Source organism: Mirounga leonina, unplaced genomic scaffold, assembly GCF_011800145.1.
Source record: "Mirounga leonina isolate KUSES-001 unplaced genomic scaffold, KU_Mleo_1.0 Mir_125, whole genome shotgun sequence".
NCBI lineage: Eukaryota > Metazoa > Chordata > Mammalia > Carnivora > Phocidae > Mirounga > Mirounga leonina.
In genome coordinates, this window is record NW_023270305.1 from 50,639,024 (window position 1) to 50,657,136 (window position 18,113).

The 18,113-nt window shown below is 36.7% G+C and overlaps 1 protein-coding gene across 12 annotated transcripts in view; it reads left to right on the forward strand.

The window, feature by feature from the left end:
• The window catches only part of WDPCP (WD repeat containing planar cell polarity effector), a 476,454-nt gene that overhangs the window by 416,365 nt on the left and 41,976 nt on the right, over positions 1-18,113 (forward strand). Inside the window, exon 19 of one of the 12 annotated variants that reach the window (XM_035001450.1) lies at positions 8,077-8,410. The exons of the other annotated variants lie outside the window; for them this stretch is intronic. Within the exon in view, the coding sequence (XP_034857341.1) occupies positions 8,077-8,150 (74 nt within the window). The 3' untranslated portion in view covers positions 8,151-8,410. Of the gene's footprint in view, positions 1-8,076; positions 8,411-18,113 lie in introns of those variants that run through there. 12 annotated transcript variants of the gene reach the window in all.

Below are 18,113 nucleotides of genomic sequence, written 5' to 3' on the forward strand. Positions count from 1 at the left end.
CACGTCTCTGGAGGCAAGGGAAATAAAAGCAAAACTAAACAGTTGGGACTTCATCAAGATAAAAAGCTTGCCTTCAAAGAAAGCAACAATCAGCAAAACTAAAAGACAACTTACAGAATGAGAGAAGATATTTGAAAATGACATATGATAAAGGGTTAGTGTCTAAAATCTATAAAGAACTTATCAAACTCAACACCCAAAAACCAAATAATCCAGTTAAGAAATGGGCAGAAGACATGAATAGACATTTTTCCAAAGAAGACATACAGATGGTTAACCGACACATCAAAAGATGCTCAACATCACTCATCATCAGAGAACTACAAATCAAAACCATGATGAGATACCACTTCACACCTGTCAGAATGGCTAAAATTAATGCAGAAAACAACAGATGTTGGTGAGGATGCAGAGAAAGGGGAACCCTCTTACATTGTTGGTGGGAATGCAAACCAGTGTAGCCACTCTGGAAAACAGTATAGAGGTTTCTCAAAAAGTAAAAAATAGAACTACCCAATGACCTTGCAATTGCACTGCTAGGTATTTACCCAAAGGATACAAAAATAAAGATTTGAAGGAGCACATCCATCCCGATGTTTACAGCAGTATTATCAACAACAGCCAAACTATGGAAAGAGTCCAAATGTCCATCAACTGATGAATGGATAAAGAAGAGGTGGTACACACACACACACACACACACACACACACACACACACACACAATGGAATATTACTCAGTCATCAAAAGGAAAGAAAGAAATCTTGCCATCTGCATGATGTGGGTGGAGCTAGAGTGTATTACATTAAGCAAAATAAGTCAAAGACAAATACCATATTATTTCACTCATATGTGGAATTTAAGAAATAAAACAACTGAACATAGTGGGGGGAAAAAGGAGAGGCAACCCAGAAACAGACTCTTAACAATAGAGAACAACAGAGGGTTGCTGGAGGGGAAGTGGGCAGCGGGATGAATTTAATAGGTGATGGGTATTAAGGAGGGCACTTGTGATGAGCACCGGGTGTTATGTGTAAGTGATGAATCAATAAATTCTACTCCTGAAACAAATTTTACACTATATCTCAAATGACTAGCATTTAAATGAAAACTAAATACTAAAAAGAAAAAACAAAACATTAAAAAAACCTTAAAAAAATAATAATAAAAGAAAGTTTCCCCAGACAAACATAACCTGAGCAAGTATATTACACTAGTTCTGCCTTACAGTAAATACTAAAGGGAATTCATGTTGAAACAAACAAAAAAGCTAAACAGTAACATGAAAGCATATGAAAATACAACTGTTGCTGTTAAAGGAAATACTGTAATGGTGGCAAGTAAATCACTTTTAACACTAGTATACAAAATTAAGATAAATGTACTAAGAATAATTATAACCACTGAAATGAAACACAATATAGAAATAAGTAAAATCTTGGGACGCCTGGGTGGCTCAGTTGGTTAAGCATCTGCCTTCGGCTCAGGTCATGATCCCGGGGTCCTGGGATCGAGTCCCGTATTGAACCCCTTCCTCAGCATGGAGCCTGCTTCTCCTTCTGTCTGCTGCTCCCCCCGCTTGTGTGCACTCTCTCTGACGAATAAATAAATAAAATCTTAAAAAAAAATTGTTAAAAAGAAGTAAGTAGAATCTGGAATCAACTCAAAGTTTGTGTGAGATTAGAAGGAAAGGTACACATTCTGTACATAACTGAAATTAAGTTGTTATTAGCTTAAAACAGATGGCCTTAACTACAAAATGTTTGATGTAAGTCCAGTGGTACTACAAAAGCAAAAAGTATGACAGACACATCAAAGATAAAGAGAAAAGAATCTAAGAATACTACTACTACTATTGCTACTACAAAATCATCAAATAAAGAAAGGCAAGTGAGAAGGAACATGATCAGTACAAAACGGACAGAAAACAGTTAATAAAATGGCAATAGTAAGTCCTTCCCTATCACAGTAATTACTTTAAATGTAAATAGAATAAACTCCTCAATCAAAAGATAGAGTGGCTGAATAGATTAAAAAAAAAAAGTCTCAACTATATGCTGTTGACAAGAGACTCACTTTATTTTATTATTATTTTTTCTATTTAAGAAATCTCTACACCCAATGTGGGGCTCGAACTCATGACTCCAAGATAAAGAGGTGCAAGCTCCTCCAACTGAGCCAGCCAGGTACCCTGAGACTCACTTTAGATTTAAGGACACACATAGCCTAAAAGTGAAGGGGTGGAGAAAGATATCCATGCAAACGGTAACCAAAAGAGAGCAGGAGTCACTATAGTAGACAAAATATACTTTAATTCAGAAACTATCACAAGACAAATTAGGAATTGATTTTTGGAAAAGATAAAGTCAACATTATATAATGATAAAAGGGTCAGTTTACCAGGAAGATGTAATAATTATAAATATACACCCAACATCAAATATAAACCTATCAATATATATTAATATATAAAGCAAACACGGATCTGAAGAAATAAATAACAATACAATAGTAGTATACTTTAATACTCCTGCTTTTATAATGGACAGATCGTCCACACACAAAAAGTTCAGTAAGAAAAGAGCAGAACTGAATGACACTATAGACCAAATGGAAACTAAAAGCATACAGAACATTCCACCCCAAAACAGAATACTCATTCTTCTCAAGTGCACCTGGAACATTCTCCAGGATAGATCACATGCTAGGTCACAAAACAGGTCTTAATAAATTTAAAAAGACTGGAATCATTTGAAACATCTTTTCTGACCATAACGGAATTAAATTAGAAATGAATAACAAAATGAAAATGAGAAAATTCAGAAATACTCGAAATTTTAAAAACATAACTACTGGGTCAAATAAGAAATTGAGAGGGAAATAATATCTCTAAACAAACAAAAATGAACACACAACATACCAAAACTTATGGGAGGCAGCAATAACAGTACTAACAGGAAAATTTATGGCCATAAACTTTTTATTTTTAAAAAATCTCAAACAACATAACTTTATACCACAAGGAACTAGAAAAGAACAAGCTAATCACGAAGTTAGCAGAATGAAGAAATAATAAAGATTAGAGTAGAAACAGGAAAAAGGAAGACAATTTTTAAAATCAGTGAAATTAAGAATTGTTTTTTGTAAGAGATAAAGTCACCAAACCCTTACCTAAACTAAAATTAAAGAGGGAGGACTCAGATAATAACAGAAACGAAAGAGGAGACAATACAACTGAGACCACAGACATATAAAGGATCATAAAGGACTATTATTAACAATTATACACCAATAAGTTGAAAAACCTACAGGAAATGGAAAAATTACTGGAAACATAATACCCACCAAGAATGAATCTAGAAGAAATACAAAGTCTGAACATATCAATAACAAAGAAGAAAACTGAAGGAGTAATTAAAAACCTTCCAACAAAGAAAAGCCCAGGACCAGATGGATTCACAAATGAATTAACATTAAGAGAATTAACACCAATCCTCCTCAAACTCTTCTAAAAAGTCAAAGAAGAGGGATCACTTACACTTATTCTAGGAGACCAACATCACCCCAATACCAAAGCCAGACAAAGACATCAGGAAAAAAAGAAAACTACAGGTATTTCTAGCAAACATAGTTGCAAAAATTCACAACAAAATACTAGCAAGCTCAGTTCAACAGCACATCAAAAGAACCATATATTAACCAAGTATGATTTATCCCTGGCATGCAAGGATGGTTCAACATACAAATATCAATGAATGTGACATACCACAGTAACATAACAAAGGATAAAATTAACAGGATCATCTCAATATACACAGGAAAAGCATTTGACAAAATACAACACCTCCTAATGATAAAAAAGAAAAAACTCTCAATAAATAAGAATATTAAGACAAACACACTTCAACAAAATAATGGCCATTTATGAAAAGGCCACAGTGAACATCAATACTCAACAGTGAAAAGCTGAAAGCATCCCATTTAACTTCTGAAACAAGGATGTCTACTTTCTCCTCTCCAATATAGTACAGAAAGTATGAGGCTGAACAATTAAAAACAAAACAAAAAATAAATAAAGCCACCCAAATTGGAAAGGAAGAAGTAAACTATCTGTTTGCAGATAACATATTCTTTTTTTCTTTTTTTTATTATGTTAATCACCATACATTACATCATTAGTTTTTGATGTAGTGTTCCATGATTCATTGTTTGCATATAACACCCAGTGCTCCATGCAGTACATGCCCTCTTTAATACCCATCACCAGGCTAACCCATCCCCCCCCCCCAGAACCCTCAGTTTGTTTCTCAGAGCCCATAGTCTCTCATGGTTCATCTCCCCCTCCGATTTCCCCCCTTCATTCTTCCCTGTTTTTTTTTTTAAACATATAATGCAGATAACATATTCTTAAATGTAGAAAACCTTCAAGCCTCCACAAAAAGCACTTAGAGTACATGAATTCAGTAAAGACACAGTATACAAAATCAACATACAAAAATCAACTGCATTTCTATATACTAAACACCTATCAAAAGGAAATTTAAAAAAAACAGTTCCACTTACAATAATATAAAAAAGAATGAAATACTTAAGTATAAATTTAACCAGGGAGGTAAAATATACTGAAAACTACAAAACATTGATGAAAGAAATTTGAAAAGAAACAAATAAATGGAAGGACATCTCATGTTCACGAACTAGAAGACTTAGTATTGTTAAAAAGTCCGTAGTTCCCAAAGCAGTTTGTACATTCAATGCAATCTCCATCAAAATCCCAGTGGCGGGGTGCCTGGGTGGCTCAGTCAGTTAAGTGTCTAACTTTGGCTCAGGTCATTATCTTGGGATCCTGGGATCAAGCCCCGTGTCAGGCTCCCTGCTCAGGAGGGAGTCTGCTTGTCCCTCTCCCTGCCTCTCCCCCTGCTTGTGCTCAGTCTCTTTCTCAAATAAATAAATAAAATATTTTTTAAAATCCCAATGGCATTTTTTACAGAAATAGAATAGAAAATTCATTTGGAACTACAACAGACCCCAAATAACCAAAGCAATATTGATCAAGAAGAAGAAAGCGGGAGGTATCACATTGTCCAATTTTAAAACATATTACAAAGTTATAATCAAAACAGTATGGTACTGGCATAAAAACAAATACAAACTAATAAAACAAAATAGAGAGTCCAGAACTAATCTATCTAACTAATCTATCTATCTATCTAACTATCTAACTAATAAGATAAGAAAGGAGGAAATGTGAAAGTGTTGGTCAAAGAGTACAAAATTTCACTTACACAAAACAAGTTCTGGGATCTACTGTACAATTCAGGACCTATGATGAATAATACTGTATTATATACTTTAAAATTTGCTAAAAGAGTAGAGTCCATATATAAGGAACAACTGGTCTTCAACAAGGATGCCATGAATATGTATGGGAAAAGACAGTCTCTTCCACAGATGCTGGTGGAAAAATTAGAAATTTACATGTAAACAAATGAAACCAGACCCTTATCTCACCCCATATTTTAAAAATCAACTCAGGGGCACCTGGGTGGCTCAATCAGTTAAGTGTCTGCCTTCAGCTCAGGACACCAGGGTCCTGGGATTGAGCCCCATATCAGGGTCACTGCTCAGCAGGGAGTCTGCTTCTTCCTCTCCCTCTGCCTTCCCCCACCCAGCTCATGTCGTCTCTCTCTTTCTCAAATAAATAAATAAAATCTTTTCTAAAAAATCAACTCAAAATGGATTAAAGACCTAAACTTAAAACCTGGAACAATAAAGTCTTAAAAGAAAATCTAGGGGAAAAGCTGCCAGACACTGGACTAGACAATGATTTCTTGGATAGGACAACAAAAACACAGGCAACAAAAGCAAAAATAGACAAGTGGGATTAGATCAAAGTAAAAGGCTTCTTCATAGCAAAAGAAATCCTCAACAAAATAAAAAGGCAACCTACAGAATGGGAGAAAATATTTTCAGACCAAATATCAGATAAGGAGTTAATACGCAAAATTTATAAATAACTACAACTCATGGTATACAATGGACTATTATTCAGTCTTAAAAAAGGAAATCCTGCCATCTGCTACAACATGGACTGGCCTGAAGGACAGGATGCTAGGTAAAATAAGCCAGACACAGAAAGACAAATCTTACATGATCTCATTTACATGTGGAATCCAAAACAGTCAAACATATAGAAGCAGTGAGTAGAATGGTGGTTGCCAGGGGCCTGGGGAAAGGAGGAAATGCGAAAGTGTTGGTCAAAGAGTACAAAATTTCACTTACGCAAAACAAGTTCTGGAGATCTACTGTACAATACAGGACCTATGATGAATAATACTGTATTATATACTTTAAAATTTGCTAAAAGAGTAGATCTTATACTAAGTGCTCTCACCACAAAGGGAAAAAGGAGAAACAACAAAGGGGCGATGGGAGGGAACTTTTGAAAGTGATGGGTAAGTTTATGGCAGTTATAATAATGATGGTTTCATAGGTGTATGCTTATCTCCAAACCCATCATGTTGTATACATTTAAACATCTACAGCTTTTTGTATCACTCCGGTTAATATAGTTTCCTTCATGGTATTAAAGAAATGTAATTGAAGAACTTGACTTATTTTGGAACAACCAATATTTGGTTGTGAGATTCTGCCATTTTGACAGGGACAATCATTGTATTTGGCTAGCAGATCATAGCTTTGTATGTTTTCTAAACTTAATGATGCTAAAGTATAAAGGAGCAGTGGAAGATAAGGACTGAAACCCAGGGTATGGGCCAGATTTTGGGTAAGGCTTTGGTGTAAGGCTGAAGAGTTTACATTTATTTCAGTAGGTATTTATATGGCTTTTAAAGTTGTCAAGCAGAAAAAAAAATAATAATAAAAATAATAAATTTGTCAAGCAGGACAGTGATATAACCAAAGCATGGTATAAAAACAATCTGACAGCCTCATCTCAAGTTGGCTGAAATGAGAAAAAACAGAAGGAAAACCTACCTAGAAAGCTTATTATAACAATTTGGTAGTAGACCTGTGTGAAAATACTGATAGTGGTGCACCTGGGTGGCTCAGTCATTAAGCGTCTGCCTTCAGCTCAGGTCATGATCCCAGGGTCCTGGGATCGAGCCCTGCATCAGGCTCCCTGCTCAGTGGGAAGCCTGCTTCTCCCTCACCCACTCCCCCTGCTTGTGATCCCTCTCTCACTGTGTCTCTGTCAAATAAATAAAATCTTTAAAGGAAAAAAAAAAAAAAGAAAATACTGATAGTAAGAACACAAAACGTTAATTTTGAGAGAAATTATGATAAAAGATTTAACATGACTTTTTACAATCTTTTACCTGGCATTCAACAAATATTTATTAAGTGCCTACTACGTTCCAGAAACTATGTTATGCATTGGAAATAGAGGGAAAAGAGATAATCCCTGCCTATAATGTGTTCATAGGCAAAAACTTTGGTAGAAGGCTTTGAGGCATTCTCCAAACTGACATTAGGGTGACCTTAAACCATTTAGACCTTGTATAACCTGTACATATCATCTCTATCCAACCTTATTTACTACTACACATTTTAACTGTTTTTTCATCAAGCAAGACAATGTGTGTATGACACCTTCTACCCAATGCTTCTAAAAAATACTTGAAAATGATTAATCATTTCCTACTGACAAATTCTAATGATCTTTCTCCAGAGCTCCTCCACATGACCGCTGGTAGCATTCTATATTATTGACTATTCCTTCCTTGAAATACTCTTATCTTTTCTTTCCTTGTTCTCTAGCCCACTGAATCCTCTTTTGCCCTATTTATATCTTAGTCATTTCTAATAACTATTTTAGAAATATTCAATCAAGTTAAAAACAACCAATTCTAAATAGGTGGCTACATGACACATCAGTTCTTCTCTTTGTGTCTTACTACGTTTGAACTGCCACACGTAAGTACCAAAAGATGAATGCAGTAAGAACAAATTAATGAACATGGGTTGTATTAGGGTTCTCTACAGAAACAAGAACCAACAGGGGTGTGTGTGTTCATGTGTGTATTTAATATAAGGAATTGGCTCATGTGATTACAGAGGCTGACAAGTCCCAAGATCTGAAGTCAGCAAGCTGGAAACCCAGGAGAGCTGATGGTCTAATTCTAATCTGAAGACAAAGGCTCAAAATGCAGGAAGAGCTGATGTTTCAGTTCAAGCCCAGAGGCAGATAACAACCAATGCCCCAGCTCAAAGGCATACAAGCAGAGGTTCCCTCTCATTCAAGAAAGATTCAGCCTTTTGTTTTATTCAGGCATTCAGGCTTTTCTGGGGAGGGTACATTAGGAAGGACAATCTGCTTTACTCAGTATATCAACTTAACTTGAAAACTCATCCAAAACACATTCATAGAAACACCCACAATAATGTTTGACCAAACAACCAGGTATCATGACAAAAATGTGGGCCCAAATTGACTTATAAACTTAACTGTCCATGGGTCCTGCTTAGCCAAGTCTATTTACACAGTACAAAACCTTTATAAAGGTGATATTTACTAATGCAAAATAACAGGCAGTAATACTATAGAGATGAGGCTTGTGAGGAAGCTATAAACTAAATTGATACACCAGGGGCGCCTGGGTGGCTCAGTCGTTAAGCATCTGCCTTCAGCTCAGGTCATGATCCCAGGGTCCTGGGATTGAGCCCCGCATCAGGCTCCCTGCTCCGCGGGAAGCCTGCTTCTCCCTCCCCCATTCCCCCTACTTGTGTTCCCTCTCTTGCTGTGTCTCTCTCTGTCAAATAAATAAATAAAATTTAAAAAAATAAATAAAATAAATTGATACACCAAAAAGTAAAAACAAAAACCCAATGAATGACCATGTTGTCTAAGTTAAGATCTTTACTGAAATTTGAAGGGTTAAAAAAAAAATGGAAATCAGCCCAAGAGAGAGGGGGGAAAGTACATTAAAGGAAAAAATAGAAACTTTTCATGCTTCTTCCCTTCTTTCTTTATAGAAATCATACATTAATGAAACTGTATGTGGAGAAAGACCAGTTTTGTTTCTTTCCCTTTTTAAATAATTTCCAATCCAAAATGTATGTTTGTAAAATAAAGTAAAAACAATAATTAATATAAAGTTTAAAAAGTAATATCCTAGAAGGTTCTGGTTCAAGATGGTGATGTAGGAGGTTCTTGAACTCACCTCATCCCCCCCACCCATAGACACACCAAATCTATATCTACATATGGAAAACTTTTCCTCTGAAGTAAACTCAAAAAAGCTCAGTGACTCCCTACACATTGGGCAGACAAACAAACCCCACAATGAAATAGGTAGGAGAGCCTGGGACACAATATTACCACAATCTCCATCCGTAGTTTGGCAACCCACAATCAGGAGGGAACTTTAAATTCTAAGTTTCTCCCTGAAAAGCAGAGTGTTTGAACCCCACATGTGGTACCCCAACTTTTAAGACCTGCACCTGATGAATGACCCACGTAAAAAATGGGCAGAGGACTTGAATAGACATTTTTCTAAAAACGACATGAAGATGTACTTAACATCATTAATCATCAGGGAAATGTAATCAAAACCACAATGAAGTATCACCCCACACCTGTCAAGTTGGTTATTGTCAAATATACAAAAAATAACAAGTGTTGGTAAGGATGTAGACAAAAGGGAGCCCTTGTACACTGTTGGTAGGAATGTGAATTGGTGCAGCAACTACGGAAAACAGTATGGAGGGTCCTCAAAAAATTAAAAAGAACTACTACATGATCCAGCAATTCCACTTTGGGATATTTATCCAAAGAAAACAAAAACAGCATTCAAAGGGATATATGCACCCTATGTTCATTGCAGCATTATTTACAATAGCCAGTTATAGAAACAACTTAAGTGTCTATCAATAGGTGAATGGGTAAAGTGAGATATACACACACGCAGGCGCACACACAATGAAATATAACTCATCTTGCCATTTGTGACAACATGGATGGACCTAGAGGGTTTTATGCTAAGTGAAATAAGTGAAACAGAAATGCAAATACCATATGATTTCACTTACATGTACAATCTAAAAAACAAACTCATAGATGTAGGAAACAAACTGATGGTTACTAGAGTGGGGAGGGCTTGGGGGGCAGGCAAAATAGGTAAAGGGGATTAAGAGGTACAAACTTCTAGTTATAAAATAAGTAAGTCATGGGGATATAATATACAGCACAGGGAATATAGTCAGTAATATTGTAATAACTTTGTATGGTGACAGATGGTAACTAGACTTACCATAGGGTTAATTTCATAATATAAAAAATATCAAATCACTATGATATATACCTGAAACTACTAGAATACTGTAAGTGAATTATACTTCAATTAAAAAAAAAATCTTCAGGACCTTGGCCTTTTAGAAAAAATAAAAGACACAAGTTTGTTAAATGAAGTGAAAGTAAGGCAGGAAAGAAAATGACATCAATCCAACATTTATACAGCAATTTGTGGCTCACAAGGAACTCTTCCTAAGTCCTCATTCTAACCCTGAGGGTTCTAAATAATTATTGCCATTATATAGAGGAAAACACTATGGCTCAAGGATGTTAAGTAAATCCCATTGCATCATACCTGTCTTTATACAGGGTCTGACATAGAGAGATCAACATATATTAATATACAATACTGCATAATTATGTACTTTACTACTTCTTCCAGGGGGTAGGTGTAAGATAATGAAACTAAAGGGTCTTACAGGCTAGATGTCAGGTGGATATTAGTAGTATACAAAGTGGCAAAAAAATCTTTTTATTCTAGAATGCATATCTATCTGTAAACCAGTAACTTTGAATCAAGTAGCAAAAAGTAAATAAAATGCAAAAGACAATGACAACGACCTACACTTGAGACATGAGGCCCTAAACACATAGCAAATTGGGCTTGCATCCATGAGACCACAACACTGAAGCAAATGCAGAAAGAGTTCTTAAAGGGGCCCAGCACAGAGGTGCTGACTGAAAATCATCCAGTCTTTCTGGGAAATAGGCCTATTTACTTATCTTGAAGCTTCAACCTGAGGGAAAGGCATCTAATTTAACACATCTAGGTTTCTATGGAAATACTCTCCAAAGATGGAGACTGGGAGGAACCATCTATGTGTTCTTTTGCCTCGTTCCAGGTTACCAATACCTCCTGGAAGTGAACTATGCACTTGTTTGGTATCCCAGTTTTTGTAGCTGCCACCCCGGGGATACCCTTTGATCACCTACCTCTGGTGGCCAGCAAGGCTTACATCCAAAATGACTACAACAAATGGAGAAAGAGTTCTTAACCAGCTACCCCAATATACAACAGAGAGGCAGCAGACTGAAATGCCCAGTCTTTCTGTGAGAGGTCTATTAGTGTATCTTCTTGGCTGCACTCTGAGTGACAGGCTTTTAATTAAATACCCATCTAGGAACCAACTGTATCCTCTCCAGACCTCTCAGAGGTTGGGCACGATCTTCCTGCACTCCCTCTGCCTCACTCCAGGTTGCTGGTGTTTCTGAGAAAGGAGCTTGTTTACATGTCTAGTGCCACAACTTTTGTCTGCTGCCCAGAGGACAAAACCCTTGATATCCTGACTCTAGTGGCCAGTGGGACCTGCTTTCACAGGCTACCAACTCAGGATTCAGTGTAGAGGAAAAGACAAAAACATTCCCAGTCTTCCCCTGAAAGAGGTATGTTTGCATACTTTAAAAGCTGCTGCCTTTAAAAGCCCAGTCTGGCTTCCAATCAGTCTGAATCTATGAGGCCCACCAAGATCTTCTCCTTTGGGACACTGACAAGTTTTGGCAAACCCTCAACTACTCACAGCCACCAAGAATAAAGTAGGCTGCTTGGACAGGCACAAAGGTTTGAGAGGTTGAAAGGTGAAGATCATTCCTATATGAGGCTGCTCCTTCAATACAGGGAGAAATAGCTGTTTTATCTAATGCATAGAAACTAACACATAGAGTCAAGGAAATGAAGAAAGAGAGGAATGTGTTCTGAATGAAAGAACAAGATGAAACCTCAGAAAAAGATTTTAATGAAACAAGTGATTTGCCTGATTGAAAGTTCAAAATGACAGAAAGATGCTTACCAATCTTGGGAGAAAAATGCATGAACAAAGGTAACAATTTTAACAAAGAGAAAATATAAGAAAGTGCCCAAGAGAAATCACAAAGCTGATAAATATGATAACAGAACTGAAAAATACAATAGAGGAATTTAGCAGCAGATGATGAATAAGAAAGGATCAGCAAACTCAAAGACAGGTCAACAGAATTCATCCAATCAGAGCAACAAAAAGAAAAAAAAAGAGCAGAAAACTTAAGGGGCTTATAGGAGAACATCAAGTGGACCAACATTCATATTATACTGGCCCCAGAATGAGAAGAGACAGAAAGGGGTAGAAAACTTATTTGAAGAGATAAAAGCTAAAAACTTCCCAACCCTTGGAGACCCACTCCAAGACACGCTATAATTAAATTGTCTAAAGTTGAAGACAAGGAGAGAATTTTTTTGTTGTTGGTAACTGGTTCAGCCTCACACCTATGTAGTTTTTTTAATTCCAGTTGGTTAACATACAGTATTACATTGGTTTCAGGTGTACAATATAGGGATTCAACAATTCTGTACACTACTCAGTGTTCATCAAGATAATTGTACTATTAATCCCCTTCACCTTTTTCACCCATCCCCCCCACCAACCTCCCCTCTGGTAATGATCAGTCTGGTTTTTGGTTTCTCTCTTTTTTTTCTTTGTCCATTCATTGATTTCTTAAATTCCACATATGAGTTAAGTCATATAGTGTTTGTCTTTCTCCGACTTATTTCACTTAGCATTATACCCTCTAGATCCATCCATGTTGTTGTAAATTACAAGATTTCATTCTTTTTATGGCTCAGTAATATTCCATTACACACAGACACATACTACATCTTCTTTATCCATTCATCATTTGATGGACACTTGGGCTGCTTTCATAATTTGGCTATTGTAAATAATGCTGCAATAAACATAGGGGTACATCTACCATCTTGAATTAGTAATTTTTCTTTTTTGGGTAAATACCCAGTAGTGGAATTACCGGATCATATGGTAGTTTTGTTTTTAATTTTTTGAGGAAACTCCGTCTGTTTTCCACAATGGCTGCACTAGTTTGCCTTCCCACCAACAGTGCGTAAGGGTTCCTTTTTCTCCACATCCTCACCAACACTGTTGTTTCTTTTATTTTTGATTTTAGCCATTCTGACAGATATGAGGTGATATCTCATTGTGGTTTTGATCTGCATTTCCCTTAACATGAGTGATATTAAGCATCTTTTCATGTCTGTTGGCCATCTGGATGTCTTCTTTGGAGAAATGTCTGTTCATGTCTTCTGCCCATTTTTTAACTGGGTTGTTTTTTGGTGTTGAATTGTATCAGTCCTTTATGTATTTTGGATATTAACCCTTTTTCAGATATGTCATTTGCAATATCCTCTCCCATTCAGTAGGTTGTCTTTTGCTGTGCAGAAGTTTTTTATTTTGATGTAGTCCAAATAGTGTTTATTTTTGCTTTTGTTTCCCTTGTCTCAGGAGACATGTCTAAAAAGATGTTGCTATGGCCAAAGTCAGAGATTTTACAGCCTGTGCTCTCCTTCTAGGACTTTTATGGTTTCAGGTTTCCCATTCTGAGTTTATTTTTGTGTATGGTATAAGAAAGTGGTCCAGTTCCACTCTTTTGCAGGTTGTTGTCCAGTTTTCCCAATACCATTTGTTGAAGAGACTGTCTTTTTCCCATTGCATATCCTGCCCTTTGTCAAGGATTAATTGACCATAAAATTGTGTGTTTATTTCTGGGTTTTCTATTCTGTTCCACTGATCTACATGTCTGTTTTTGTGCCAGTACCATACTGTTTTGATTCCTACAGCTTTGTAATATAACTTGAAATCTGGGACTGTAATACCTCCAGTTGCTTTTCTTTTTCCTTTTTCTGTAGGATTTTTTTTTATTCACATACAATGTATTTATTTCAGGGATACAGCTCTGTGAGTCATCAGTCTTACACAATTCACAGCACTCACAACATATACCCTCCCCAGTGTCCATCACCCAGCCACCCCATCCCTCCCACCCCCCTCCACTCCAGCAACACTCAGTTTGTTTCCTGAGATTAAGAGTCTCTCATTGTTTGTCTCCCTCTCTGGTTTCATCTTGTTTCATTTTTCTCTCCCTTCCCCTATGATCTTCTGTCTTATTTCTCAAATTCCTCATATCAGTGAGATCATATAATTGTCTTTCTCTGATTGACTTATTTCACTTAGCATAATACCCTCTAGTTCCATCCACATCATTGCAAATGGCAAGATTTCATTTTTTTGATGGCTGCATAATATTCTCTTGCATATATATATATATACCACATCTTCTTTATCCATTCATCTGTTGATGGATGTATAGTCTCTTTCCATAGTTTGGCTATTGTAGACATTGCTGCTATAAACATTGGGGTGCACGTGCCCCTTCGGATCACTACATTTGTATCTTTCGGGTAAATACCCAGTAGTGCAATTGCTGGGTCAGAGGGTAGCTCTACTTTCAACTTTTTGAGGAACCTCCATATTGTTTTCTGGAGTGGCTGCACCAGTTTGCATTCCCATCAACAGTAAGAGGGTTCCCCTTTCTCTGCATCCTCGCCAACATCTGTCCTTTCCTGACTTGTTCATTTTAGCCATTCTGATTGGGGTGAGGTGGCATCTCATTGTGGTGTTGATTTGTATTTCCCTGATGCCGAGCGATGTTGAGCATTTTTTCATGTGTCTGTTGGCCATTTGGATGTCTTCTTTGGAAAAATGTCTGTTCATGTCTTCTGCCCATTTCTTGATTGGATTATTTGTTCTCTGGGTGTTGAGTTTGGTAAGTTCTTTATAGATTTTGGATACTAGCCCTTTATCTGATATGTCATTTGCAAATATCTTCTCCCATTCTGTCGGTTGTCTTTTGGTTTAGTTGACTGTTTCCTTTGCTGTGCAGAAGCTTTTTATCTTGATGAAGTCCCAATAGTTCATTTTTGCCCTTGCTTCCCTTGCCTTTGGCGATGTTTCCAAGAAGAAGTTGCTGCGGCTGAGGTCAAAGAGGATGCTGCCTGTGTTTTCTTCTAGGATTCTGATGGATTCTTGTCTCATATTTTGAGTCTATTTTTGTGTGTGGTGTAAGGAAATGGTCCAGTTTCATTCTTCTGCATGTGGCTGTCCAATTTTCCTGACACCATTTGTTGAAGAGACTGTCTTTTTTCCATTGGACATTCTTCCCTGCTTTGTCGAAGATTAGTTGACCATAGAGTTGAGGGTCCATTTCTGGGCCCTCTATTCTGTTCCATTTGATCGATGTGTCTGTTTTTGTGCCAGTACCATACTGTCTTGATGATGACAGCTTTGTAATAGAGCTGGAAGTCCGGAATTGTGATGCCACCAGCTTTGCTTTTCTTTTTCAACATTCCTCTGGCTATTCAGGGTCTTTTCTGGTTCCATACAAATTTTAGGATTGTTTGTTCCATTTCTTTGAAAAAAGTGGATGGTATTTTGATAGGGATTGCATTAAATGTGTAGACTGCTCTAGGTACTAGAGAATGCTCTAGACATTTTCACAATGTTTGTTCTTCCAATCCATGAGCATGGAACGTTTTTCCATTTCTTTGTGTCTTCCCCCATTTCTTTCATGAGTATTCTATAGTTTTCTGAGTATAGATTCTTTGCCTCTTTGGTTAGATTTATTCTTAGGTATCTTATGGTTTGGGGTGCAATTGTAAATGGGATCGACTCCTTAATTTCTCTTTCTTCTGTCTTGTTGTTGGTGTATAGGAATGCCACTGATTTCTGTGCATTGATTTTATATCCTGCCACTTTACTGAATTCCTGTATGAGTTCTAGCAGTTTTGAGGGGGAGTCTTTGGGGTTTTCCACATAAAGTATCATATCACCTGCGAAGGGTGAGAGTTTGACTTCTTCTCTGTCAATTCAGATGCCTTTTATTTCTTTTTGTTGTCTGATTGCTGAGGCTAGGACTTCTAGAACTATGCTGAACAGCAGTGCTGATAGTGGACATCCCTGCCATGTTCCTAACCTTAGGGGAAAAGCTCTCAGTTTTCCCCCACTGAGAATGATACTCACTGTGGGTTTTTCATAGATGGCTTTTATGATATTGAGGTATGTACCCTCTATCCCTATATTCTAAAGAGTTTTGATCAAGAAAGGATGCTGTACTTTGTCAAATGCTTTTTCTGCATCTATTGAGAATATCATACGGTTCTCGTTCTTTCTTTTACTAATGTAGTGTATCACATTGATTAATTTGTGGATGTTGAACCAAAAGTGCAGCCTAGGAATAAATCCCACTTGGTCATGGTGAATAATCCTTTTAATGTACTCTTGGATCCTATTGGCTAGTATTTTGGTGAGAATTTCTGCATCCATGTTCATCAGGGATATTGGTCTGTAATTCTCCTTCTTGATGGGGTCTTTAGTTTGGGGATCAAGGTAATGCTGGCCTCATAAAATGAGTTTGGAAGTTCTCCTTCCATTTCTATTATTTGCAACAGTTTCAGAAGAACAGGTACTAATTCTTGTTTTGGCTATTGAGGGCTTTTGTGGTTCCATACAAATTTTGGGATCATTTATTCTAGTTCTTTGAAAAGTGCTGTTGGTATCTTCGTAGGGATTGCATTAAATCAGATTGCCTTGGGTAGTATGGACATTTTAACAATATTTGTTCTTAGGACAAGGAGAGAATCTTAAAAGCAGCAAGAGAAAAACAGTTTGTTACACACAAGTGAAAGCCCATGACAATCAAAATTTTTGAGTGGAAACTTGGCAGGTCAGCAGGGAGTGGGCACAATATATTGGAAATACTGAAAGAAGAAAACTGCCAACAAGAATACTCTACCTAGCAAAGCTGTCCTTCAGATTTGGGTGGGGCGGGGAGGTAGAATATGAGTTTTCCAGACAAGCAAAAGCTAAAGGAATTATTGCCCCTAGACCAGACTTACAAGAAATGTTAAAGGGACTTCCTTAAGCTGAAACATAGGGTACTATTAGTAATAGGAAAATATATGAAAGTATAACCTCACTGGTCAAGGCAAATAAATAGTAAAATTCAGAGTAATTTAATTATTTACAAATCTAATATGAAGGTTAATAGACAAAAGTAGTAAAAATACAACTACAGTAATTTGTAAATGAATACTGAAAACTAAAAGATGTAAGTTGTGACATCAAAACATAAAATGTGGGAAAGGGAGAAAAAAAGTGAGGTTTAGAATGGATCTAAACTTAAGCTATCAATTTAAGATAAGACTATTTTATATATGTGTGTGTTAAATAATATATATGTGTTGTTTTATGTAAGCCTCATGGTAATCACAAAGCAAAAGCCTATAGATACGCAAAAGCTAAGAGGAATCTAAGCATATCACTATAGAATCACTGACCTGTACCTCTGAAACAAATTATACATTATATGTTAAAAAAAAAAAAAAAGATAGTAGGAAGGGAAAAAGGAAGGGGGGGAAATTGGAGGGAGAGACGAACCATGAGAGACTATGGACTCTGAGAAACAAACTGAGGGTTCTAGAGGGGAGGGGGGTGGGGGGATGGGTTAGCCTGGTGATGGGTATTAAAGAGGGCACGTATTGAATGGAGCACTGTGTGTTATATGCAAACAACGAATCATGGAACACTGCATCAAAAACTAATGATGTAATGTATGGTGAATAACATAACATAATAAAATTAAATTAAAAGAAAAAGAAAGAAAATCATTGAATCACAAAGGAAGAGAGCAAGAAAAATGAAAGGAACAATGAAATCCTAAAAACAACCAGAAAACAGTTAACAAAATGCCAGTAAGTACAGACCCATCAAAAACTGCTTTAAATGAAAATGAACTAAATTCTCCAATACAAAGACACACAGTGGCTGAGTGGATAATAATACAAGATCTATGTATATGCGGTCTACAGGCGACTCACTTCAGATGTATGGATGTGCAAAATGGAAGTAAAGGGCAGAAAAAATATACTCCATGCAAATGAAAATCAAAAGAAAGCTGGGGTAGGTATATTTACCAAATA